Source organism: Emydura macquarii, unplaced genomic scaffold (genome assembly GCF_026122565.2).
Source record: "Emydura macquarii macquarii isolate MOO-44397 ecotype Brisbane River unplaced genomic scaffold, CSIRO-AGI_Emac_v2 contig_2627, whole genome shotgun sequence".
Lineage (NCBI taxonomy): Eukaryota > Metazoa > Chordata > Testudines > Chelidae > Emydura > Emydura macquarii.
The window spans coordinates 128,124-154,195 of record NW_027132764.1 but is presented as its reverse complement, the minus strand read 5'-3'; the positions used below and the strand labels follow the sequence as shown (position 1 = coordinate 154,195).

Sequence of the window (26,072 nt, the reverse complement as noted above, 5' to 3'; positions counted from 1 at the left end):
TGCATGCACCTGGTGAGGGGGGCTCCCTGCTCTTCTAGGGGTGTCAGTGCTGATCTGGACGGCTGGGGACTGGCTGGCTTAGGGGGCGAGGAACGGGCACTGGGGTCTTTCCTCTCTGGGGGCGCCAGCCACGATCCAGCCCCAGGATGGGGGACTGGCTGGCTTGGGAGGATGGGAGGATTCTGGGTTTGTCTGACTCAGTTTCCCCTTCCCACAGTCCTTTGCAATAACAACATCTCGGAGGCAGAGGGCTACGTGGAGTCCCCAGATTATGCAGGGGCCGCGTTCTATGGGGGGTTGGACTGCACCTACAGCATCCGGGTCTACATGGGCTACGGGGTCGAGGTGCAGGTATGGGGCGCAGGGTGCCAATTGGGGCAGGGAGGAGGGGGACCGGACTGGGGGGGAGCAGTCTGAGCGGGGGCTGGGAGCCCATTAGGCAGGAAGGGATGTTGGAGCTGGGCCAGGGTTGTGGGTGGCAGGGTAGGGGGAAGGGAATGATGGGGACTGGCATTGGAGGGTGGGCGGGATGATCTGGCTGTGTTGGCGAGCCAGGCAGGAGCGGCCAATCCAGGGGATGGGGCTGGAGATGTTGGGGGCTGGGCTGGGGAATTTGGGACGGGGGTGTTTGGGGGGCGTTAGGGGTTTGGTCCGAGGTAGAGGTGTTGGGGGATGAGGGGGAGATTCAGGGGCATCGGGGTCCTGGGTTCTGACCCCGTCTCCCCACAGGTGCAGACCCTGAACCTGTCCAAGGACGACTCCCTCACTGTGGAGGGGCTGGGCGGCGAGAAGCTGGTCGTCCTGGCCAATGAGTCACTGATGGTGGAGGGTCAGGTGATTCGCAGCCCGACCAATCAAGTGCTGATCCACTTCCAGAGCTACCATGCCACTGCCCCCAGCATCTTCAAGTTCCATTACCAGGGTAAGGGCCACACCTTTAAGAGGAGGAGAGGTGACTATTTCCACTATCCTTTTAACAGTTGGGAATGGACTTTTGCCCCCATCCCTTTAAGAGGTGGGGAGGTGACGGTTTCCCCCAGCCCTTTAGGAATCGGGAGTAGAAGCTTGTCCCTGCCTCTTTAAGAGGTGGCCGTTGGACCATTTCTGCTGTGCCTTGAAAAAGCAGGAGTGTGCGTTTGCTGCCATCCCTTTAAGAGGAGAATGGTTCTACATTCCTTTTTCTTAAAAAGGGTGAATCCCTGCCCACATTGGAGTGGCAGACGTGGCCGAATCCTGCCAGCCATTTCATGTGGAGAGGGTGGGACGAGTCCCCCACCCCTTTAAGAGGCGAGAAGTAATAATTTCCTCCATCCCTTTAAGAAGTGAATAACCATGGGCTGGAAATGGTGTGTGTAACTCTGCTGTGGGGAGAGCTGCCTCTCCTGTCCCTTTAAGTGGGGGAAGGGACGTTTCCATCATGGACAAATATTTGGTCCCTGAACAGGGAGGAGCGAATTCCGGGGTCCCTTTAAGAGGCAAACTGTGAGATGACTCCTGCCATGCCTTTAATGGGGGCCACATGCTACAAATGTTCTTCCCCTTCAGGGGTGAGACCTAGCCAATGGCACCGTCCCTTTAAGAATCCCAAGCAAAATAAGAATTTCCCTTATGTTCCAACATCCCTTTAATAGGCAGTGCAAGAGAAAAAAATTTTTGTCCTCCAGACAACTTTATTTCTATTTTTCTCCTCCAGATGAAAATTGTTTCTTCTAGTTTTTGTTCTCCTCACACATTTGTTTCTCCCTCCCCAGCTTTTCTTTTGAGCTGTGGCTTCCCAAGCCGGCCGGAGAATGGGGACGTGACCGTCACCGACCTGCACCCGGGCGGAGCCGCCACCTTTAAGTGTGACCTGGGCTTCCATCTGCGGGGGGAGGAGACCCTGATCTGCCTCAATGTCAGCCGCCCCCGCTGGAGCACAGCCAGCCCCTCCTGTGTGGGTGAGTGATGCCCCCCCGGCATGGGGGCAGGGGCGGGGGGGCAGGGCCGTGTGAGGCGGGGGGAGTCGGGAGGGGCAATGGGGCGGGATGGAGGGCCATGTGTGGGCCATGTGGGGGGCTGCATGGGAAGTGGGTGCAGTGGGGTGTGAGGGCATGTTTGCAAGGGGGTTGCGTGGGGAAGGGGCAGGGGGACCGGAGGGGGGACTGGGCACTGAGGAGAAGGGAATCCACATGGGGGGATGAATTTGGGGGTGGATCCAGGATGGCTGTGTTCAGGGCCGAGGCCCCTGGGGAGGCGCTGGGGAGCAGGGGATGGGGGGCTGCATTGGGGGCATCTCGGGTCCATGTCTCACCCCCTGCCCTTCCCCAGCGGCTTGCGGGGGGGCAGTGCGGAACGCCTCCCGTGGGCACATCGTGGCCCCTGAGGGTCTGGCTGGGCGTGGCACCAACCTGACCTGCCGCTGGCTGCTGGAGGCACCTGATGGGCGGCGGCTCCACCTGCATTTCGAGCGCCTGGCGCTGGATGAGGACAACGACCGGTGAGGGGGGCCAAAGCCGGGCCGGCTGGGGCTGTAACCAGGGGCTGGGATTGTGACCCACAGGAATGGGGGGTTGCCAGTAGGTGCAGGCTAGGGATTGAGACGCCAACTGGGGGGGCACTGGGCACAAGGGGATGGGCAGGAGGCGTGGAGGGAGATGGGGGCACAGGGCAGGCAGTGACTGGGTGGGGTGGGGGCTGTGGGGCGGGCAGGGGCGGGGCTCAGGTTGTGGGGCGGGGTTGTGGGGCGGGGGCAGTGGTGGGGCGCAGGCCGTGTCCCCCTGATCTCCCCTGCCTCCAGGCTGGTGATCCGCAGCGGCAGCAGCCCGCTTTCCCCACTGATCTACGACTCGGACATGGATGACGTGCCGGAGCGGGGCCTGCTCAGCGATGCCCAGTCGCTCTTCCTGGAGCTGGTGTCTGAGAGCCCCAGCGCCCCCCTCATCCTGGGGCTACGCTACGAGGGTGAGAGCCCCTGCCCCATGCGCTGCCCCATGTGCTGCCCCATGCGCGGCCACCATTGCCCACGCTGGCCCCTCTTGGCCGGGTCTGGTACCACAGCCCCCGTGGCCCCTTGGTGGTTAGGTCTGGTTCCGCTTTCCCCTGATGGTCAGGCCTGGTACTGCAGCCCTGCTGCCCCCTCATGGCAGGGCCTGGTACTTCAGCCTCCTCTGCCCCCTTGTGGCCAGGCCTGGTACCATAGCCCCCGCTGCCCCCTCATGGCTGATCCTGGTACTGCAGCCTCTTGGTGGCTGGGCAGAAACTGCAGGGGGCCCCCCCGCCCCCTCGTGGCTGGACCTGGTACTGCAGCCACCTCTGCCCCCGGTGGCCGGCTTGGTACTGCAGCTTGCTGACACTCTCTGACCTGGCTCCCCCTGCTGGCAGCCTTTGACGAGGACCGGTGCTATGAGCCGTTCCTGGCACATGGGAACTTCAGCACGTCGGACCTGCTATACCGGGTGGGGACACAGGTGGAGTTTGCGTGCAGCGCAGGGTACGTGCTGGAGCAGGGCCCAGCCACCATTGAGTGTGTCGACCCCTCGGACCCCCACTGGAATGAGAGCGAGCCCACCTGCAAAGGTAATGCCCCCAATGCTCCTCACTCCTAACCTGCAGGCCCCATCCCACAGTGGTGCTCCTCACTCCTGACCCGCAACCTCCATCCCCTCCGATGCTCCTCACTCCTGACCCGCAGCCCCCATCCCCTCCGATGCTCCTTACTCCTGACCCGCAGCCCCCATCCCCCTCAGTGCTCCTCACTCCTGACCCACAGCTCCCATTCCCCCGCAGTGCTCCTCACTCCCGACTCACAGCCCCCATCTCCCCACGGTGCTCCTCACTCCTGACCTGTAGCCCTCACCCACACCCCCACGATGCTCCTCACTCCTGACCTGCAGCCCCCGTTGACGCTGGTGCTCTCCGCAGCGCTGTGTGGGGGGGAGCTGTCGGACCCGGCCGGCGTGGTGCTGTCCCCCGACTGGCCCCAGAGCTACGGCAAAGGCCAGGACTGTGTCTGGAACATCCGGGTGCAAGAAGAGAAGCGAGTTTTGCTCGATGTGGAAATGTAGGTACTGACCCCTCTCCCGCAGGTCCTTCCTCTTTCTCCTCCCCGCTCAGGAGCTCCCAGCCCCCCATCTTTTCCCCATCATGACCCACCTGCCCACAGTTCTCACCTGCCCCCAGTTCTCCCTCTGCTTTCGCTAACTGGGCCATCAGGCGTCCTGTTGCTGACGCCAACCACAGACCACATATCTGCCCCACCCCCAACCAGGGTCTCCTGGTCCCCCAGAGCTGTTCTCCCATGGGTCTCTTCCCACCCGCCTCTTCCCTCGCATCTTTTCTCTCCCCCCCTCCGGCATCCTTCCCAGGGGTCCCATTCTTTCCCTTGCACCCCACCTGTCTCGGGATAAGCCCTTCACCTTCAAGTCAGGTCCCTCGGCAGTGCCACCCCTGGATCCCCTGAGCCCATGTGTCACCCCAGGGCTGAGTCGGGGGTCATCCCCATTGGAGGGTATGTAGGGGGGTAACGGTCTCTGGGGCTTGCGCCCATCCCTTTGCTCCCCCGCCCCTTTAATGTCTCCCAAGTGCTGCTATCTTATTCATTGAGCCCTGCCTCGTCTCTCCACCTCTCCCTGCATCTTCTGCCCCCCCATCGCTCCCCTGACCCCCCAAACTCACCCTCCGGGCCCCTGGATCTTCACCCCCCTGCAGCCTGAACATTCGGAAGAGTGATGTGCTGACGGTGCTGGATGGTGAGGACCTGACGGGTCGGGTGCTGGGGCAGTACATGGGCGCCCACCCCCGCTTCCGCCTCTACAGCTCGGCCAGCGCCGCCACCCTGCAGTTCCAGTCCGACCCCAGTGACCCCCTCTTCGGCCTCAGCCAGGGCTTCCTCATCCGCTTCTCTGGTAGGGGCTGTGGGGGGCTGGGGCCAGGATGAGGATGGTGGGGGAGAGGGGAGGAAGGGGACCCAGAGGGGAATGGGGGCCAATGAGGCAGCAGGAGGTGGGGTGGGTGGAGGAGGGGATCTGGGGGCCAGGAGAGGGTTCTGAGGCAACAGATGATGGGTGGGGGCCTGAGGGGCCCAGGCTGGAGGGAGGGTGGGGTTGGGGGAGCAGGAAGGGAACCCTGCCCCCCTCACCTTCCTGCCCCCAGAGGTGCCCCGGAACGACACATGCCCAGAGCTGCCTGAGGTGGAGTTTGGCTGGCGCACGGCCTCGCACGCGGCCGCCATCCGGGGCACGGTGCTGACCTATCAGTGTGAGCCAGGCTATGACATCGTAGGCTCGGACATCCTCACCTGCCAGTGGGACCTGGCCTGGAGCAACAGCCCCCCCACCTGCCAGAAGAGTGAGTGACCCTGGTCCCCGGCTCCGCTCCCTCCCTGGGACCTGTAGCCCCATGGCCTGCCTTTGGATCCCACTGCTAACACCAAGTGGCATGGCCAGGTATCCCTCTGCCCCTGCCTGGGTTCCCTAGCCATTCCTGTCCCCCACTTGCTGCTCCCCCTGGTCGCCCTGCCCACCATTGTTACTGGGGGAGCAGCCAGGTATCCCAGGTATACCAGTCCTTAGGCCACCTCAGGCCGGGGCTGCGTCAAGGTGTCTACCCTTGGCACCAAAAGGGAGAGTCCGCTCCTGTTTCTGAGCCCCACCCGAGGGAGAGCCCGGGCTGGGGAAGCAGGAGGGAGGGTCCAGCTCCCCAATGAAGCTCAGAGCCAAGTTCCCAGGTTGGAATCTCACCACAGCGTCGAGAGACTTCTTCCCTACAACGAGACCCCAGTGCCTCAGCTGGCGGAGTGAGACACCCCACTGTTCCCACCAGAGTCAAACAGAATCCAGCTGGGGCTGGATGCCAGGTTGTGAGGTCAAATCCCATCTCAGACATAGAGAAGGGGGAATGTCCTTTCCTCTAGCTGGGGGCTTTAGTCACAAGGTTGCAGGTTTGGGATCCCACAGCTCACACCAGTGAGGTGTTGTGGTCCTGGCCAACGCTTCCAGGGCAGAGTCACGGCTCCCACCACCCACCCCGGGGCAGTTTCATGACTCCCACCCCTCAGGCCAATGACAGCGTCTTGGGATCTCACTGCTAACACCAGTTTAGTGGCTCAATCCAAAGATTTGGCTGATTCCCTGTCCTGACTTGGGGGGATACTTGTGTGTGTCCGGGTGTCTCACCCTCTGTTCCCCCCTCCCCCCGTCGTTCTCTTCCCCCAGTCGTGAACTGCGCTGACCCGGGCGAGATCGCCAATGGCAAGCGAAGCATCTCAGATCGACGCTTCTCCATCGGCTCCCACGTCCAGTACTTCTGCCATGAGGGTTACGTCGTGGAGGGCAGCAGCACCCTGACCTGCTACAACCGTGACACTGGCACCCCTAAATGGAGCGACCGCGTCCCCAAGTGTGTCTGTGAGTGAAGGGGGGTGCGGGTCGGGAATGAGGGGCATCGGCAGAGCTGGGGGGGCAGGACAGGGCTGGGCTGGCAATGAGCCGCAGGTTAGGAGTGAGGGGTGCAGGTAGGGCTGGGGGCCAGGGCTGGACTTACGAGGGGCTGCGGGTCGGGAGTGAGGGGCGCGGCAGGGCTGGGGGGCAGCGTTGAGGGCTCTGCTCTCTTGCAGTGAAGTACGAGCCGTGCCTGAACCCCGGCGTCCCTGAGAACGGCTACCAGACGCTCTACAAGCACCACTACCAGGCGGGGGAGTCGCTACGTTTCTTTTGCTACGAGGGCTTTGAGCTGATTGGGGAGGTGACCATCACCTGCGTCCCGGGGCATCCGTCCCAGTGGACCAGCCAGCCACCCCTCTGCAAAGGTACTGGCCCCTGTGCCCCGCCCACCCTGGGCACCCCGCCTCCACAGTTCTGCCGGTGCCCCTGACTCCCGACCCACAGCCCCCTGCTAGCCCAGCCCCATGGTTGTAGCTGAATCTTTCTCTCTGCTCTGTTCTCAGTGGCGTATGAGGAGTTTCTGGACGACCGGAAACTAGAAGGTCAGGGTGGTTTAAATTACAGGCACCAGGGGCTCAGTAGGGGGCATTGTGGGGCAGGGGGCTCAGTAGGGGCACCGTGGGGCAGGGAGCAGAGGAGGGACTGAGTAGGGGATGTTGCAGGGAAGGGAGCATGGCAAGGGGCTGTGTAGGCACCGTGGGGAAGGAGCAGGGCAGGTGGCTCAATACATGGTCCTGTAGGGCAGTTGAAAGGGCGGGGGCTCAGTAAGGCGCACTATGGGGCAGGAGGGTTCAGCAGGGGGTACTTGCAAGCAGACAGCAGGGCAGGGTCTAAATAGGGTCCTGTGGGGCATGGGGCTCAGTAGGGGGCTCTGTGGGGCAAGGAACAGGTTGAGGGGCTTATTGGGGGCACCATGGGGCAGGGAGCATGGGGAGTCTGAGAATGGGCTCTGTGGGGCAGACAGCAGTCGTGTGGTTCAGTAGGGGGCACTGTGGGGCAGGGAATGGGGCAGAGGGCTCAGTATGGTACTCTGTGGGGCAGAGAGTGAGTTGGTGGCCCAGTAGGGGATGCTGCAGGGCAGGGAGTGGGGCAAGGAGCTCAGTAGGGGTGCTGTGGAGCAGGGAAGAGGAAGAGGGGCTTAGTAGGGGCACTGTGGGGTAGGGAGTGGGATGGGGGCTCAGTAGGAGGTGCTGTGGGGCAGGGAGTGGGATGGGGGCTCAGTAGGGAGTGCTGTGGGGCAGAGAAGGGGCAGGTGGCTCAGTATGGGTATTGTGGGGCAGGGAGGGGAGCGGGTAGCTCAGTAGGGGCGCTGTGGGGCAGGGAGGGGTGGGTGGCTCAGTAGGGGGTGCTGTTGGGCAGGGAGGGGGATGGTGACTCAGTAGGGGAGCTGTGGGGCAGGGAAGGGGTGGGTGGCTCAGTAGGGGGCGCTGTGGGGCAGGGGGGTTCAGTAAGGGGCTCTGTGAGGCAGGGAGGGGTGGGTGGCTCAGTAGGGGGTGCTGTTGGGCAGGGAGGGGGTGGTGACTCAGTAGGGAAGCTGTGGGGCAGGGAGGGGGCGGGTGGCTCAGTAGGGGGCGCTGTGGGGCAGGGAGGGGGAAGGGGGGCTCAGTGGGGGGGCTGTGGGGCAGGGAGTGGGATGGGTAGCTCAGATGGGGCGTTGTGGAGCAGGGAGGGGGCAGATGGCTCAGTAGGGGGCGCTGTGGGGCAGGTGGCTCAGTAGGGGGTGCTGTGGGGCAGGGGGCTCAGTAGGGGGTGCTGTGGGGCAAGGAGTGGGACGGGTAGCTCAGATGGGGTGCTGTGGGGCAGGGAGGGGGGCAGGTGGCTCAGTAGGGGGCGCTGTGGGGCAGGGTGTGGGGCTCAGTAGGGGGCGCTGTCTCCTGGCCATTAGTGCGGCCCCACTGCGGTGCTAGGGGCATTCCTGGGAACCGGGTGGGGATGCTGTGATGTCATTGGTTTTGTCCTTTCTGACTGGCTGCCTGTCTCCGCTCAGTGACCCAGACAACAGACCCCTCCCACCAGATGGAGGGGGGTAACATTGCCCTGGCGATCTTCCTGCCAATCATCTTGGTCATTCTCCTGATTGGCGGCATTTACATCTATTACACCAAGTAAGCCCCAGCCAGTGAGGAGAGAGGTGTGGCAGCTGGGAGGTGGGACTTGGGGCTCTTAAAGGGGCAAAGTGGCCAGTGGGGGTCAACCTTGAACAGTGGGGGCAGGGGCTTGGGTATTTTAAGGGACAGGGTGGCCAATGGGACAGTGCACTTAGCCACTGGGAGGCGGGGCTTAAGGCTCTTAAAGGGACATCTTGACTATTATGAGTGGGGCTCATAGGTCTTAAAGGGGAGGGTGGGAATGAGGGTGGAGGTTATTCATTGCAGGTGGAGCTTGAGACTCTTAAAGGGGCGGTGGCCCCATCTCGTGGGGGGGTGGGTCTGGGTCCCCCCGCTGTTCTCACCCCCTCGCCCCGTCTCTGTCCCAGGTTTCAGGGCAAGTCCCTTTTCGGCTTCTCCTTCTCCAGCTCCCACAGCTACAGGCCCATCACCGTGGAGTCTGACTTCAACAACCCGCTCTATGAAGCCGGGGTGAGTAACCGACCCCCCATGGGAGCTCCGCCCCCCACAGGAGCCTCGCGCCCCATTAACCCTCCAGTGGGAGCCCTGCCCCCAACTGTCTGCCTCCCCCTATTGCCCCCTGATCCCCCAGCAGGGAGCACAGCCTCTGCTGTCCAGGAAAGGGTGGAGGGCAGGTGTGGGGCCAGGGCCTGCGTGGAGGACAGCTGCTTACCAGGGGAGGAGGGAGTCGGATGGGCAGGGCAATGGGGAGTGGGCTGAATTCCCACAATGATGCTGCGTTTTCCTGTCTCTCTGCTCCCCAACTCCTCCCCAGGACACCAGAGAATACGAAGTCTCCATCTGAAGGTGCCGTGTTCCCCGCCCCCGTCCGGAGCTCGGGGGGATGTTTTGCAGAAGTCAATAGACGATTCAGGGGGGAGGGGAAGGGGGGCAGTGTGCAGGGGAGGGGCCATGTCCTATCTCTCTACTCGCCATCCCAGAATGCCTTGCTTCCCTCCTCCCCCACGTCCACCATCCCGCTTTGTAAATACCCAGGTCCATCTGCCAACGCTCACACTTTTCTGCTTCATTAATTGGTTAATTAATTTATAGACCTTCCCCCCAGTTATTTATTTATCTATCTATTTATTTATTTATTTGACTGTGACTGGTGAGGGCGGGTGACCTGTCCTGCCGTCCCTCCTCCCACCCCCTTTCTTGGGCGTTGGGAGCTGCCGTTCCTAAAACAACAAGCTGGACGCTGTGGGAGACCTGACAGTAACAAACGAACACACATAACAGACCCTACAATAACAATCCAGTGCACACAGACCTGGGGCTCTCAGGAGACCCTGCGATAGCCAACTGGATTTGCAGGAGACCCTACAATAACATATGCCAACCTTGTGATAACAGAACAATGCCCAAAGCGCTGCAGCTCACAGGACCATGTAATATGTAACGGGTGCAGCAGCCCTGGGGTTTACAGGAGACCCTACAATAACATTATCAATTGCAGCGCTCTGGAGCACATAATAGATCTCCTGAGAGACCATCCAATAACAAACCAGGACTCCTCCCGCCACCCCCTGCCTTGTGATGCTGTCCTTCCCTTTAAGGAACAAGCAGGAAGATATTTATCCCTTGGTTAATGATCCTCTTAAAAATGATTAAAGACCTTCCAGTGCTTTATACAGTATCCCTTTAAGGGTATAAAAGGTAGGAGGTGGTTTATTTCTGATTATATCCCTTTAAGGACATAAAATGCAGGCCGTTATATATTTCTGCCAGTAGGAGAGTATTCCTATAATAATGAAGTGTATCCCTTTAAGGACAAGATCATGACATCTTGTCCCCTATCATGTGCGCGAACGTGGAGGAAGAAAGGTAACAGTATGCCTTTAAGGATGAGACAGGTGGATTTTTAATCCTTAGCCATGTCCCTTTAAGGGTAAAAATAAATCCCCAGCGCTCGTTTTAGGAATAAAATTCAGGGGGAGAGTTATTCCTGGATTCATCCCTTTAAGGATAAAATGGGCAGGAGGGCATTTGTCCCAGTGCTCCTTTAAGGATAAACAGAATTTGTCATCACGGCTGTTAAAGAGTCAAATACAGGCCCACAGACACCCCTGAGCCCACCCTTTTAAGGAGTCAAAAAAAAAGAGCCAGAAGGACACTTATTTAAGTATCATCCCTTTAAGGATAAAACAGACATTTACAACTGAGCCCTTCCCCTTTAAGGATTAAAAAACAGGATGCTGCTTATTTGAACAGCATCCTTTTAAGGATAAAATGTGTGTGTGTGTGGGGGGGGGGGGATTACTTCTAAATTCATCCCTTTAAGGATTAAAAAAAAACCCAGGAGGATACTTATCCTTAAAGGGATGCTGTTCAAATAAGTGTCCTCCTATCTTTGTTATTAAAGAGATGGGTCCAGCCCTGTATATCCCCCCTGCGTTTTGTCCTTAAAAGGACATTGTCGAAATAAAATGGAGACTGTGACATTGTCTTTAATGAGTGAAATGTAGGCGGATACATATTCTTCTGTTATGTCCCTTTAAATGCCCTTCGCCCTAGTGGAGGGGGTATCTCTCCCTCCCCCAACACCCCCAGGTCCCTGGTTGCTCACTCTGGGGGAGGAGCTGCTGGGGGGGTCAGGCCCCTTCCCCTCCCGTGCCCCCCCATTCCAACTCCTCCCCCCGTTGTCCGGTTTTTTCATTCGCTTTTATTTTGGAGCAATAAATAAAACTGCACCATTTGTAAAAGCCGCGGGGTCTGCGTCTCCTGGTGCCTGGGACGGGGGAGGTGGGTGGACTCAGGAAACAGACGGACCCCTGCCGTGGGGCTGAATGGGAGCCAGCGCCCCTGGGGGGGAAGGCCCTGTGTCTCATTCCCCGCCCCCGGAGCCAACCAGACACCCTGCAACCGAGATCAGCCCCCTTGTGCTGGGCACTGCACAACCTCACCCCCGCCGAACAAGATCAGGGCCCTATCGCGCTGCAGACTCCCAGTGAGCAGCGGGTGAGGGTGTCAGTGCTGCCCCAACAGAGCCCTGAGCCAGGTCAATATGGGCGAGCGGGGGGTTCAGTGTGGGGCTAGGGCTGGGGGTTGATGCCGGCCCGCAGGAGGGAGGGCTGGGTTTGAGCGGAGGCATATGGCTGCGCCCTGGATTCCCCAGTCATGGGGACGCAGCAGCGGGGATTGTGCCGGTCAGGCCTGGTTCTGGGGTCCCTGGGCTATGCCTGGGGACGGTAGGTTAAACCCCCCACTATAAGGGGATAAGGTTGGGGACAAGCCAGGGCTGCAAGGGACCCAGAGCTGTGGCTAGAGCCCCAATATCAGGCACTGGACTTTAGACTTTCTGTCATCCTGGAAGAGGTGGCCATAAATCAAGGGAGCGCCGGGAGACTGTTGGTGGGGGGCGTCTGGCAAGGTGTGAGCCGCTATGCCACACGCCGCCACCAGGAGATGCTGTAGCGGTGAGTTGGCATCCCAGGGCACAAAGGGGGCAAGTAGGGGACTCAGCCCCACCTAGCCGTGCTTCACGTGCTGGTGGGTGTCAGCAGAGACCAATTTGGGGCCCGGTGTGATGGGAGAGAAATGGGGCAGTTCTATGGGGTGGGTTGGTTTTAAAGTATGTACGAGCTTAGCCCTTGGCAGTGGTGGGGAGAGGTAAGAAGGGGGTTATTATTGGCACAGGCCCAAGTTTTTTGGAGGTAATTTGCATGTGCTTGGGAGACAATTGTGGGAACCTACTGAACTATGTTTGGTTAGCTTAATATTTGGCCACACACCATCCTTTTTTTGTGCAGAGTTCAAAAAGGCCTCACTTATAAACGTGTACGTATTTCTCCCCGTCAATAAATAATTCAATTGCAAACAAAAGTTTGTTTGTTTTTTAATAACTAATTGACAGCTTTTTGTTCAAAGGGAAATAAACCGTAAAGGAAAAAACCGTCCATGTAAATACAAAGGTAATACTGAGAAAAATCGTACCTGTTGAGTCTTTTATATGCGTGTTTGCACCTTGATAACATATTAAGATATAGTTCTAAGTATGTTGTAGCCAAAATGTTTAAAAATATTACCCTATAAATAATGGCTGGTTAGGTTGCAAAATGCTAAAGCTAACCCACCAAATGTCAACAGGTTTTTCTACCTTCATCTCCCCAGTTCAAGCAAATTAAAAGGCTTGGGTCAAAATTCTGTTTCGAACTCCCTTGCTAAAGCTGACTGCTCAGCGGGGGAGGGCAATACACCTCCTTGGGAAGCGTGTGAGCATCAGTAAAGCACCATGTTTATTATGCAACCCGTTACAGCAGTAAAAATGAATGTCTTGAGGCAGAAGCTGCAAAAAGCAGCTAAACCAGGTGCATTTGCGCTAAAGAATTGCGGGGAAAATCAGAGCAAAAAGCAAAGATGTATTTTAATAATAAAAAAAGAGTGGAAAAACCGGGTCATGCTTCTGCCACATGCTGTGTTAAAGCACAGCTTGTGTTTATAAATGATTGGGTCACTGTTGCAGTGTACATAGACTGAGTTCATCAGTATGTCAATCTAGCATACTGAAAATGGGGTAAAAACCCCACAACATTACATTACTAAACCAATGCTACATGCCGTGGTCTGGAGACGCCTGAAGATCTCAGTGCACAGTGCAGAAAGCCCCAGGCAGTGGAAGAAGAAAAGATGAAGTGTTATAAATAACGGACTGGTCGACTACACGTCAACCTACCACATACAGACAATTGAGCTTCTAGAGATATTACAAAGACCACAAAGACCACTAGCCGGGCCACTCTTCCTTAATCCATATGTTATTAAGTGCAGTGACTGTGCGTGTACCTGTGCTTTTGAATCTCTCGTTTACATATGGTTGAAGTTGATTATTGTGTCTGAGCAAACGTATCATTACTGTGTACGTCTTTGCAGTACAGTGTCTTCTCAGCAAGGCTCACAACATCTGAGGGCTGGGCAAAAGACTCTTGTGGGAGCTTTCAACATTGTAAACTTCCAAGGTAGGTGGAAGGAGTGATTACATGTCTGGATTATTTGCATCTGGAATATCTATTTGGAACTGGGGTAATTTGAAAACATATTTAACCCCCCACCCCTACAAGAGCTATTTTGAGCATCGGGCAGTGGAATCATAGAGCTATAGGATTAGAAGGACTGTAGGGTCATCTAGTTTAACCCTCCAAACCATCTGTAAGCCTGTAACTCATGGCACTGAGGGCTAGCTGCTAAAACCGACAGTGTGCCATGTATAACATGCCTGATGTGTCGCTGTTTAGCTGAACTCAAAGAAAACCTCATCAATTAATTGCAACAAATAATAAAAAGATAAAGAATTATTTCTCCTGCTTCTGGGTGTCATATGTTAACTACGCCAACCAACTCATTAGGGGACATTGGAAAAGGAAAATTGCCTGAACTTCTTAGCAATATTACTTAACAATAACTGCTATTATTGTCCTCTCTGTGTACCAGAAATGGTGGCAAACTGGCAATGTGTCTGCTTGTGTAGTCACATCCCCTTCTGGTTCTGGTTTTAGCATAGCAACAGGAAAAGTTATTCTCACAGGCCTGCCCTGGCATGTCCCAAAGGAAGGGGATGAGACATTGGCTTGTTCTACCAGCATACAGGCCTCGGAGGTACCTTCACGCACGCCCTTTGGTCCCTGGAATGCAGGTGTTCCAAACAGCAAGAGAAGGGGAACATGCCATGGCACCCGAGAAACAAGGGAGAAGGCTGCATGGTTAAAGCTGATGGCCTCAGCACCTTGTACTTTTAAAGAGGTGAGTAGAAAAAACCGGCTTTAGGGCAGTAACATGGGGAGCCCATCTTCTTCCTAAGGTGAATGTGACAACAGTGCACGAGATGGCTTCCCTGGAGCCCAGCGTCGTATCAAATCTCTTTTCCAGTATAAGATTGTTGCTGGCTAAGAGCAATAAACCCGACTGGCACTGGTTAGCTGGTCTCCTGAATATATTTCATACCGAACTGAAGTGTGGCCAAGCAACGGACTATACAGTTTACCAAAAAAAAACCCACATGTGCTTCTCATGTCTTGAGTCACAGAGGTTCTTTTACAGACCGTTGGGGCCGCCAGGATCAAGACCAGGCAAAATTGCCACGATGCTTTAACCCGTCTGTTTTCTTATTAATGAAAACACTGACAAAACCACACCAGTGACTGAACACAACTGGCAACTTCCACCACAACCTCTTCTGTACATCTCCGTGGAGAGCTTTTAGCAGATATGGTGCCCTTGAAAGTGAACCTGTCTTTGGTGGGGCATTCGTCTCTTGGTTAGGTGAGACCAAGCGACTATTGTAATAATCCCAAATTATTGTCAATGTCAGTCTTTGTAGCTAACTAGTAATCGAATTCTGCCAAGCCTGGTCTTAAATCAAACTCTAGTCTAAGAAGTTCTCAGACCATGTTGTTCTTACTTTGCCTGTCTGTAAATTTCAATCATCAATGAAAATATTTTTTTGTCGGTTTGTGTGTGTGGTGAAATCAACATTTATTAATATTTACCGAAAAAAATCAAATCCTCCCAAGCCTATTAATTAGCCTCTGCACATCCCTCTAATGCTGAATCTCTCACTCGGATATGGCCAAATTTGGTGACTGGGTGGGGACAAGTGTAGCGTTGTTGTAAGCATCTTGAACTGATATGTCATCCTATCCGGTACAAACTCAAGATCTGATAGCAGGGCAGAAATGTTACCAAAATGACACATTTTCAGGAATAGAAAATTGCATGAGAATTGTCAGCTCTGGTTCAGGTTGGCTTGGCTCACCAATGTCAAGGGCTGATGTGGAATGTAGAAAAAGACCTGTTAGTTATTGTGAATGTAAACAAGCAGGTAAGGTTTCACAGCTCATAATGTCAGGAATACAAAGTTTAGCTACCGGAAGAAAACTGTACTATTTGTTCCGTGCCTAACATTACTTCGATATTCAGTCAGACACAAATAAAGTCAGCGAGCCAATGAGAAAAAATGAGGAGGAGAAAACTTGTCACATGGGTAGGGAAATTATTTGCTCTATCCACAGAGCTATGTGTTAACCACTATTACTAGATTATTACTAGATTATTACTAAATTCAAGATATCCTTAAGGATGAACTCCTTAAGTGATATCGTCCACAGTCTGTCTCTAAATCTTATGAAGAAAGACATTATGGTATAAAATTCTGCAAGATGTGCCTTCTAGCACTACTAGGAACTTGGAATCAATAGCACCACACCCAAATAACGGCTCCTGTTATTTCAGTAAATCATGCACGGTCTCGGGCTCCCTGTATGTATCTTCTAGAACATCTTTGCCTGTGCTGGAGGCCAGCACTGTGATGTTTGATGAATTGGCAGCTGCCCCTTCAATAGGTGATGTGGAAGACATCATCTCTTCAAGGAGCACTTGGCCCCGCTACACATACTGGAGTATCAGAGTAGCACACTGTCATGGAGGGCTCCACACATGGCGTCTTCTTCCGTCAAGAAAACCAGAGACAGAACCGGGACCCAGCAGGGAGTGGCCACCTTAGGGCAGCTGAATTAACCTCATCCATGACTAGAGGATGGAAGAACACTAAGGGGTGAAGCAGTTCCCTGACCTACCACTAGAAGGAAGTGTTGGACCCACCGAGGCAGAGGAAGAGCTTTGTCATGATGTCTATAATTAATAGTGAAGCTGGTCACCTGGATGTTCCCATTTTGAATGTATATATTGAATCGGAAAGAGACCAATGCCCTAGAGATTGGCAATGGAATGAAAAAGACCAAGGGAAACTTATATTAATTGATCTATCATTGTGACTTTGACATTTTAACGTCATGAACTTAGATAGAAATAATGTTTTAAGTCTTTAATTGTATTTGAAGTGCTTATAGTTATAGTTGTGTTGATTTTTATTTTCTTTCTTAAGATATATGGTGGAAAAGGAAAAATTTATACAAATGCTGTATTCGTTGCTCCAGTCCTTATGTCACTTTAAAGAGAGAATTTGGTGTCATAAATATTTTATTTGTAGCTTTTTGCTTGTAATGAAATGTGTTACCATTTATGGTGACAAGGTGGGCCCTGTTGACTTACAGATAGACTTGCAGGATTCCATTTTATTTTTATTTTATAATTTCAATAGATACTATTAGTTTTTTAGATTTCTTAAAAATCAATTTAAACATTCATCATTGTGTGAAACTATGGATCTTTAGCATTTTTCTTTGCAACTTTTATCAATTTAAATTTTCACAGCTTTGGGCTGTCATGGGTGGATGGCCAGAGAATAATAATTTAATGACAATAGATGCTGCGATTCAAGACGTTAAAATGCCCAAAATGGCGTCCTTCTCCAGCTCCACTAATGCCAGCATTACAATATGTTTTGTGCACATTAAGCTGGGACTCTACTATATTCTCAAAAAATTGTCAACATCATATGTCACAATATACAAGTAAATAGCCTTAAATCAAACTCTTGTTCTTAAATGGCATTTTTCTTACTTTGCCTATCTATAAAGTTCAATGATTATCAATGGAAATATTTTGTTGTCGGTGTGTGTTCAGTGGAATGGATGTTTGTTGACATTTACCGATAAAAATCCCACCCTTCCAAGCTTATGTCTAGGCCAGACTTTTTATATACTTTTATAAGGCCTAATGGGTTGGTTGTGAGGAAGAGTACTCATAGTGCAATACAGTCATGTTAAGAAGGAAAAATAGCTTGTTAAAAATGAGCAGAAAAGATAAGATCTGCTTAGCAAGCACTATTATTTTTAACAATATCCTAACAACAAGTATTAGATGCTTGGGTTAACAAAATTTGGATCTACCAGCCAAAGATAAACACCAGACGGTCTGATTTATGTAACTGGAAATCTATTGGAATATTAGAAAATTGGCTACAAATACATAAGTTTTCTGTGGAAAAGAGGAAGTACTGAGACTGAAACTGTTGACAGCACCTCTGTGAAATTATCGAACCCTTAGCCAATGGCAGAATTTGGCAAGGAATATCATCCGTTGCAGGGTTGATAGTTATATTTGTATCTGCTGTCTAATTAACTAATGATTTAATTAACCCAGTCAAACTGAGTGATCCTTAGCTGTCCCTAATTATTGAATCAAACCTGAAGAGTTAACACCCTGGCTGCGAATGAATGAATTGAAATATGGATATTAAATATTAAGAACTTAGATTACGTTGCCAGAGGCAGTAAAAGCAAAATGAACTAGACTGATGAAATGATTATATCTGTAAAAAAGAAGCCTGTTGTTAGTGATACAGCTTTGGACAAAAACTTGGATGCCAGGGTTTAGCTCATGGACCAGCCTGTTGGGGAAAGCAGTGGGTCCCGTTGATATTGACTTATTTTACCATAGAAGAAAAGTGAAGAAGTTAGCATGCCTGATTGCAAATATTCATTTCTCTATCGGGTTAATGACATAAAATAGTATTGAATGAGGCAGTAAATAAAAGGGACTGAGACCATGTGGTGTGTTATGAGGACACTTGATCAGCGAGTTGAATAATCAGAAATGTAGCTGTCTGATCAATAATGCACAGATGCAGCTGAATCATAGCAACAAAGGCCCCATCGTTGCTGGTCAGATGAGGAGACCAGAAACGGAAGATTTACACATCTGTTCTGGCCCACGCTGGAGAACACCAGTTCTTGAAGTGACTTTATGTTGTGTGATGGACTTTAAAATAAGTGGGAAAAGCACTAAAGAATACGGGGGGACTTCGGATCAATGACGCGAACATTAAACTGGACGTTGCAGCAGCATGCAGAACATCGATGAAGACACTATAATTTGAGCAAGCATCGTGTGCAATGCTGGCCAAGGGACATGCCACAGAGGGGCCCCAGGAAAGCGATGTGCAGCGGTAAGGTACTGACTGGAGCAAGCCAACCAGTGTGCAATGCACGTCCCATGATAGTTGTGCTTCAGCTCTGGCCTGTCTTGTCTTCCACGAGCTGGTGTGACAAGATGTTTTGCACTTAGACGGGAAAATGCCCGCCCCAGTCACAGAGACTCAAAGATGGTGCATTGTCCTCTGATTGGCCACTGGGAGGGAACGACTTGCATTTTTGTTCGACATTTCAAACCTTTGGTGGGAGTATGAGTCCCCATCTGATCAGTCCATGCCAGTCTCTCCCGAAGAGGCACCACGGTGGACCCCCCAGCGGAAATGGCATTGAACAACCAGCTTCTTTCAGCACGTTGATTCCTGAACATTAAGACACCTGGCAGGAAGAATCGGGGAGGGTCTGGGCTGGCCACAGGGAATCCTCCTAGCAACATCTCGGACAGGCCTCTTGAGTTGTCTCTTCTATCTTCCAGCATTTCAGGTTGCAATACAGTTGTGTCCATCCTTCCTTTCACCTGTTTGCCATGTCCCCTCCTGGATGAGCAATGACTGAACTGATGCCTGAGCAAAGATCTGGTGATGAGTAATATGCAGATTTGCTCTTGGGTCAGACCAATGACCCATCTAGCCCAGTATCCTGTCTGCCGACAGTGGCCAGTGCCAGGTGCTTCAGAGGGATTGAACAGAACAGGGCAATTATCACGTGTTAGAATAATAGAATATTAGAGTTGGAAGGGACCTCAGGAGGTCATCTAGTCCAACCCCCTGCTCAAAGCAGGACTAACTTCAGCTATATCATCCCAGCCAGGGCTTTGTCAAGCCTCAGCTTAAAAACCTCTAAAGATGGAGATTCCACCACCTCTCTAGGTAACCCATTCCAGTGCTTCACCACCCTCCTAGTGAAAAACTTTTTCCTAATGTCCAACCTAGACCTCCCGCCCTGCAACTTGAGACCGTTGCTCCTTGTTCTGTCATCTGCCACCACCAAGAACAGCCTAGCCCCATCCTCCCTGGAACCCCCTTTCAGGTAGTTAAAGGCCGCTATCAAATCCCCCCTCATTCTTCTCTTTTGCAGACTAAAGAAGCCCAGTTCCCTCAGCCTCTCCTCATAAGTCCTGTGCTCCAGCCCCCTAATCATTTTTGTTGCCCTCCGCTGTTATCCAGTCCCAGCTTCTAGTAGTCAGAGGTTTAGGGATACCTGGACATGGAGTTGTGTCCCTGCCCCCCTTGGCTAATAGCCATTGATGGACCTCTCCTCTGTGTATTTATCTAATTTCTTTTTGAATCCAGCTATACTTTATACAGTTATACAGCAACTCAACACGTTACTGTTATTTAATATTGTGAAGGACTGTGCATATGTCTATCACAGTTAATGATTTCATGCTGCTCTTCAAGTTCTAGGCATCTATAGATGTAACACAAGACAAAGCGTGCAGTCCTTTGGAACTATGCTCACTTTATGCATCTGTCACAAATATAAAGAGGAGGTGGTGGACTTTTTAAAAAATAAAATCGCTAGTGTAGACCAGGCTTTAGTGCAGCTGCCATCCTGTCTGGGGTGTCACCCAGAAACATGGTTCAAGTTTTTGGATACAGATATATCACACCTTTCCATAATTTACAGTACCGAGATGTTACATGTGCATAAACAAAATAATCATATTTAGCAAATTACCACCTTTCCCATGGTACCTGACATGGCTTATCTCATCTGAATTATTATAAATTTGCAATATTGATATTCAAAAATCACCCCTAATCCAGACAGTATCACACAGGGGATTGGACTAAATGACCTCTTGAGGTCCCTTCCAACCCCCATCTTTTATGATTCTATGAGTCTGCCAGGTCTTTAAGTGCCTGGAGAGACTGTGGGTCAGACCCATTTTTCTCTAACAGGGAGGTTGCAAGTGAGAACTAACAACCAGAAGCTGCGCTGTATGTCTTCGCTGTTCTTGTCTCCCCTTTTATGTGTGTTTGTCTTGTCTTCTGGGAAACGGAATTGGACTTTAACAACAGCTGCAACCTATTTTAACGGTTCCCCTTTGCCCCAAAAAGGACAGTTGTTGCCATCCAAAGACTGAGGGTATGTCTACACCTAAAACGCTGCATCAGCACATAACCCACATCCCCGGGAGAGAATTCTTCCGTTGACCTAGCATTCACTACCCTGGGGGTTAGGTTACGATATCTCCATCGCCCAAGGGTGTGGATTTTTCACACCCCAACAGACATAGCTATGCTGATGTATGTTCCCAGTGTAGACCAGCCCACAAGGTGGGTGGGATAATATCTGGTACTGGACCAACTTCTGTTGGTGAGAGAGAATAGCTTTCAAGCTCCACAGAGCTGTCCTTCAGGGCTGGGAAAGGTACTCTCGGTGTCACAGCTAACTACAAGATGGAACAGACTGTTTAGCACAAGGAGTTAGCACATGTTGCAACAGACGATTCTAAGTGGGCAGTTAACACTTCTGTAGTCTGAGGACAAAGGAGGGGTAGTGGGTTACAGATTGTTGTAATAAGCCATAAATCCAGTGTCTTTATTAAGTCCATGATTTCTGGTGTCCAGTAGAGTTATACATTTAAGCTTGCAGGCTCATCTTTTGAAGGTATTGTGCATGTTTCCTTTGAGGATGAGGACTGAGAGGTCAGATATGGAGTGATTGTTTTGTGACAAGTGTTCACCCCGGATGATGTGGTGTTTTTGTCTTTTATCATTTTCCTATGGGAGGTCATTCAAGAGTGCAGCAATTATCTGGTTTTACTCACATAGTGGCTATTGGCGCATTTAGTGCAGTTGATGAGGTATACCACATTGTGATGGACAGGTGTAGGAACATGGATCTTGAAAGGTGTGTTGTGGGGAGTGTTAATCATCGTAGCAGTGGAAATGTGCCTGCAGGTTTTGGGCTGCTTGGAGTTGCTGTGTCTTGCTCTGTGGTAGCTTGCTTCTGATGATGAACTTGGAGACATTGGGGGGTTGTTTGAAGGCCAGAAGAGAGGGTTGGGAAAGATTTATTTCAGGATGTGGTTCCCATTAAGTATGGATTGCAGTTATTTGATGATACCGTGTGTATTGCAGTGTGGGGTGACAGACGATAGCTGGGTGTGTGTGGTTGCAGGGTTTTTATTTCCGTATCGCAACAGGTTGTCTTGGGGTAGGTGGGTGACCTGTTCCATAATGTGATCAACATCTCTGCTGGAGTGTCCTTGTCTGGTGAAGGTAGTTTTAAGTGTGTCAAGGTGGGTTTTTATTTTCTAAAGACTCCTCACAGCCAAAGGGAACCAGGGATGTTGTTGAAACAAAAGCTGACTTGATACTTCACTTCTGAAAGGCTTTCACTGTTTTGCCTTCTTTCCTATACCTAGAAGATGAGGTTAAAAGGTTGAGGAACGGGGTGTTTGCCGTGGACCCCAGCAGGCTGAGATCGTTTTGCCAAATGCCACCAGTCGGTGCTGGGCAGGGTCAGGTCAATGCCTTGGGCCTTAGGGCCCTTTTAGACCACTCTAATTACCACCTTTCCAGTGGCCAGACTGGGCTCACAGAAGGAATAAAAATACACCAGCAGGCCAGGGCCTGCTAGGAGGGGGCAGCTGTTGGGGGTGGGGGAGTAAGAGAGACAGCGACACCGGTGTGTGTGCGTCCTCCCCACGGTGCCCCCTATCCCCATACTGCCTGACCTGGGCCCCACACAGTGGCATGGCCCCTGAAACTCCGGCCCCTGCCTCCCTCTGACCCACCTGCTCCAGCCCCCCACCATGAGCTGCCCCCAATCTGCCTCCCGTCACCCCTACGCCATCCCTAAGATCCCGCCACCGCCCCCTCAGCTCCAGCTCTCCTTCGCGTCCTGCTCGGGCTCGCGTTCACTCGAGTCTCCTTTTACAGTTGGCGCTAGCTCCACCCCCTTATTCACGCCGACCAATCAGGAGCGCCGGACGGGGCATGTGTGGCAGTGGCTGAAGGGGGTGGGAGCCGCAGCCGCATCAAAGTCGGGTAGAGCGACGAAGGGCGTGCGCGTGCGCATGCGCTTGTCCGTGTGTGTGTGTGTGAGAGAGAGAGAGAGAGAGAGAGAGAGAGACACTGACTGACTCAGTGCAGTGTCGCATGCGTACTGAAAGGGTGGTGCGCGCGCTGACCGCTCAGCGGGGAGTAGAAATAGCAGTGTGGCGCATGCGCGCTGAAGAAACACAAAGACGCCGCCAGCGAGCAGCGCGCACTCGAGCCGATTTGAACGAGACGCATGCGCAGTGAGGCAGAACCCCCAGGCATCGGGCGCCGCGAAGACGCACAAAGAGGGCCGTCGTTGCGCGGCGCATGCGCAGTAAAGGGAGCTTGAGCGGAAGCGGCCTCACAAAATGGCGGCGGGGGCGTTGGTTGCCCGGGAGCCAGTGGCTGGGTTGTGACCCTCCCCTCCCCCATTTCTCTCGGGGCCCCAGTGTGGGCCTAGCCTGAAACCGGCGCCCCCAGCAGGGTCAGTGGGGCAAGTCCCAAGATGGCTGCCAGGGGGTGATTGGCAGCACCAGAGCCCCAAGATGGCCGCCACATTGGCGTTACCAGCAAGGGACAACTCCTAGCTCAGGGCTGTTATTGTAGGGTCTCCAGCGAGCCCTGCTCTGTCACCCTAGTGCCCCTGCAAAGCAGCCTAGTGCTGCTGGCTGCCTTTTTATTGTAGGGTCTCCAGCCATGCTCTAACCGGCGCCTCTCCCCTCGCAGGCTGGTGCCGTCCCACCATGGAGGCCGTGGCGGTGGAGGAGGGTGAGGTGACCTCTGGGATGCAGTCCCTGGTGGTGGAGGACACCCCGGAGCAGGCACCAGCCGTAGCGGGGGAGGACAGGGAGGCGCCCGAAGAGGTGAAAGAGAGGGGTCAGGATGAGGAGGCCGAGTGGAGCATCCCCTGCAGTGATGAGGAGCTGGAGGCCCCTGAGACCTGGATGCCGCCGCCCATGGAGATCAGACGCCTCTACGAGCAGATCGCCGCCCAGGGCACCCTGGCACTCCAGGTCGAGATCCTGCCCCGAAGGGCCCCCACCCCTGAGCCTGACAGCGAGGAAGAGGAGAGGTCTGATGGGCAGCCTGAGACTGAAGAGGAGGAAGAGGAGAAGTGAGCGCAGGGCTTGGCTAGCAGGGGGCTGCAGCGCGTTAGTAGTGAGGCGCACTGGCAGAGCTGGGAGTGGGGTCAGGGCTTGGCTAGCAGAGGTCTGCAGGTCAGGAGTGAGGGGCACCGGCAGAGGTAGTATGGGGGGCAGCCCAGGGCTGGGCTTGGAGGGCTGTGGGGTGGGATTGAGGGGCACCGGCAGAGCAGGGGCCGTGTGTCTGGCGCTGCCCCTTCCCCTGTATTAGGTCTTTAACCCTCATCTCTCTCTGTGCTCCAGGCCCCACGTTCCAACCGAGTTCGACTTCGATGATGAGCCTGTGACGCCCAAGAGCTCCCTGCTCGATCGCAGGAGAACGCCAGGTAGGAACAGAGCTGGGCAGGACTCAGGAGTCCTGGCTCCCAGCCCCCTCCCGCTCCAACCCACTAGATCAGGGGTGTCAAACTCATTTGCTATGGCGGGCCAGATTTGAATTAAATGTACTTCAAGTGGGCCATTCTTACCATAAATCGAAATACTAGGCACAACCATTTTTATGTAGTATTATATTTTATTTCCTGGATATCAGTGATATAAAAACTGCAGTAAATTTACTTCTACAACTACTGCTATTTTACGATTAAAAGAATCGATCAGTGATTATAGTACTGCGCGATGCCCCAAGACCACACTGTCCCTCTCCCGCCTTTTGGAGCGCTGTGTCTTGTGCACACAGCGTTCCATGCGCTGCAGCCAGAGTACACAGATCTCGTGGCAGGCAGCGCGTGCGCATCTTGCTGCGACATCTTGCTGCTGCGACATCTTGCAGCGTTGTACTCTCTAGCAGCAGCGTGCGGTTCCATGTGATTTTGCGGCAGCGCGCGATGCCGCCAGAGAGTACAACGCTGCGAGATGTCGCGGCAGTGCGCGCTGCCGCCAGGGGCTGGACTGAAAAGGTTGGTGGGCCATATCTGGCCTGCGGGCTGGATGTTTGACACCCCTTCACTAGACCCCACTGCCCTCCCAGAACTGGGAGAGAACTCAGGAGTTCTGGCTCCCAGCCTGCACCCCACTCTAACCCAACTAACTCCATGCCCCTCCCCGTGTTGGAGAGAGAACCCACGAGTCCTGATGGTCCCCTCCCCCCACAGGCGGCTCGTCGCGCAGCCAGAAGCGTGAGGCCCGGCTGGACAAGGTGCTGTCGGACATGAAGCGGCACAAGAAGCTGGAGGAGCAGATCCTGCGCACGGGCCGGGATCTGTTCCAGTTGGACAGGGAGGAGGCATCCTCCCCACAGCGCCCCGCGGGGCTCTTCCTGCGCCAGCGCAAGTACTGACCCTCTGGGGTGGGTCTGGCAGGCAGCAGGACCCCGCCCCCTTCCCAGCATCCTCCAGGCTAGTACTGGAATCCTGTTGCACCAAGGACAGTCCACCTGGATACCAGCTTGGCCAATGGGAGCCCTGGAATAGAATTATGGACCAGTGGGGTCAGCCAATGGGACATGGGGCCTCTTCCCTCTAGGGGTGCTGGCTCCAATCTGGCCGCAGGGCAGGGGATAGGACCTAGGCTTCGCCCGTACCCGGTACTGGTGAAGCGGGAAGTGTCCCCCCCTGCGTTGCCTAGAGAGGGCAGCACCTATAGCCTTGCGGGAAATGGGGGCGGGGGAAGGGCTGTCTGGTTTATTTCTGCTGCAATAAATGTTTCTCGCCCTCCGGTGTCTCCTCTCTTCGACCCCGTTCATGCTGAGGCGAGGCTTCAGCCTCCCACCAGGCTCCTCTTGTGCCAGCCACTCTATTCCAAAGAGGGTGGGGCCTCTCTACAGGTGTGGGGGTTGGGACTATTTTGTAGGCCCTATATAAACAGCACCTCATCACCTCTAGGGGTGCAGCAGGTGAACTGCTTCCTGCCACAGAAGGGTCTCCCGGAGGGCCCAGCACAGGGGTGGTGGTGTGTCCGTGAATCAGGCAGGCCTCCCCGAGGGGTGGGGCAGGAACTCCATGGCTGCGGAGTGGGCAGTCCTGGGCACTCAGTGAGACCATCAGGCTCATGTTCCTCCAGGAGGCAGGACTTCCTGTTATGCCCACAAAACATGGGTCTGTGAATGCTGGGTGTTCTGCCATGAGGAGTTAGGGCTTGCGGTATTGTCATCAGGGCTGGAGGCAGGACTTCCTGTATTGTGATTGGGGCAGGAAGTAGGACTTTGTCACCCACAGGCTTGTTCCACCCAGGAGGAGGTGGGACTTCCTGTGCTGCCAGTGGGGCAGGAAGGGGAACACCCTTTGTCCACAGGCTGTTTCCCCCCACCTCCTCCCCCCCAGGAGAAGGTGTGAGTTCTTGTTTGATCACATCCCTGCAGGAAGTGGCCCCTCTTCAGAGGCAGGGCCTTGTGTCTCACTGGCCAGTCAGGGTGGGATGCTGGCAGTGAGGGGTGGTTCCTCCCTAGGAAATGCCTGTCCCTTGCCTGAGGCCTCCTGCCCTAAGGTCAAAGAGCTGGGGTAAAGAGGTCTGTGATGTGGGGAGGGGAGGTATTACTAGCTGAGAGCAGAGCAGAAGCCTGGAGTTGCCCCAGCCGTTCCCCCCTTGCCCCAGAAGCTGGGCAACTGGGGAGGAGCCCTCGAACAACCTGAGGCAGTGGGGG

The 26,072-nt window shown here is 53.7% G+C and overlaps 2 protein-coding genes across 5 annotated transcripts; both read left to right on the top strand.

Annotated features, from left to right (window-relative positions):
- On the top strand, positions 1-11,234 carry SEZ6L2 (seizure related 6 homolog like 2). Of its 3 annotated transcripts, XM_067563849.1 has the most exons (15): positions 1-351; positions 730-922; positions 1,752-1,937; positions 2,308-2,476; positions 2,777-2,940; positions 3,361-3,555; positions 3,901-4,039; positions 4,687-4,883; positions 5,131-5,325; positions 6,192-6,383; positions 6,593-6,784; positions 6,923-6,961; positions 8,407-8,524; positions 8,896-8,998; positions 9,303-9,481. In XM_067563849.1, exons 1-15 carry the CDS (start codon positions 4-6, stop codon positions 9,330-9,332), a joined length of 2,460 nt encoding a protein of 819 aa, XP_067419950.1. In that variant the 5' UTR covers positions 1-3; the 3' UTR covers positions 9,333-9,481. The 3 variants fall into 3 exon arrangements, with proteins under 3 accessions (XP_067419950.1, XP_067419952.1, XP_067419949.1); XM_067563851.1 differs by lacking the exon at positions 6,923-6,961; XM_067563848.1 differs by lacking the exons at positions 6,923-6,961; positions 8,407-8,524 and having other exon boundaries at positions 9,303-11,234.
- An 11,160-nt stretch (positions 11,235-22,394) lies between these two features.
- PAGR1 (PAXIP1 associated glutamate rich protein 1) lies at positions 22,395-25,946 on the top strand. Of its 2 annotated transcripts, none has more exons than XM_067563846.1 (4): positions 22,395-22,683; positions 23,076-23,463; positions 23,735-23,817; positions 24,586-25,946. In XM_067563846.1, exons 1-4 carry the CDS (start codon positions 22,677-22,679, stop codon positions 24,768-24,770), a joined length of 663 nt encoding a protein of 220 aa, XP_067419947.1. In that variant the 5' UTR covers positions 22,395-22,676; the 3' UTR covers positions 24,771-25,946. The 2 variants fall into 2 exon arrangements, with proteins under 2 accessions (XP_067419947.1, XP_067419948.1); XM_067563847.1 differs by lacking the exon at positions 22,395-22,683 and adding an exon at positions 22,715-22,833.
- Positions 25,947-26,072: the final 126 nt, after the last annotated feature.

Excerpts from the sequence above, each read along its gene's own strand:
- SEZ6L2 (XM_067563848.1), top strand. The coding sequence starts at position 4 with ATGCACCTGGTGAGGGGGGCTCCCTGCTCTTCTAGGGGTGTCAGTGCT. Across the intron at positions 5,326-6,191 it reads CCCCCCCACCTGCCAGAAGA|TCGTGAACTGCGCTGACCCG; the intron begins GTGAGTGACCCT and ends CTCTTCCCCCAG. Across the intron at positions 6,384-6,592 it reads CCGCGTCCCCAAGTGTGTCT|TGAAGTACGAGCCGTGCCTG; the intron begins GTGAGTGAAGGG and ends GCTCTCTTGCAG.
- PAGR1 (XM_067563846.1), top strand. Across the intron at positions 23,464-23,734 it reads GAAGAGGAGGAAGAGGAGAA|GCCCCACGTTCCAACCGAGT; the intron begins GTGAGCGCAGGG and ends TCTGTGCTCCAG. Across the intron at positions 23,818-24,585 it reads CGATCGCAGGAGAACGCCAG|GCGGCTCGTCGCGCAGCCAG; the intron begins GTAGGAACAGAG and ends CTCCCCCCACAG.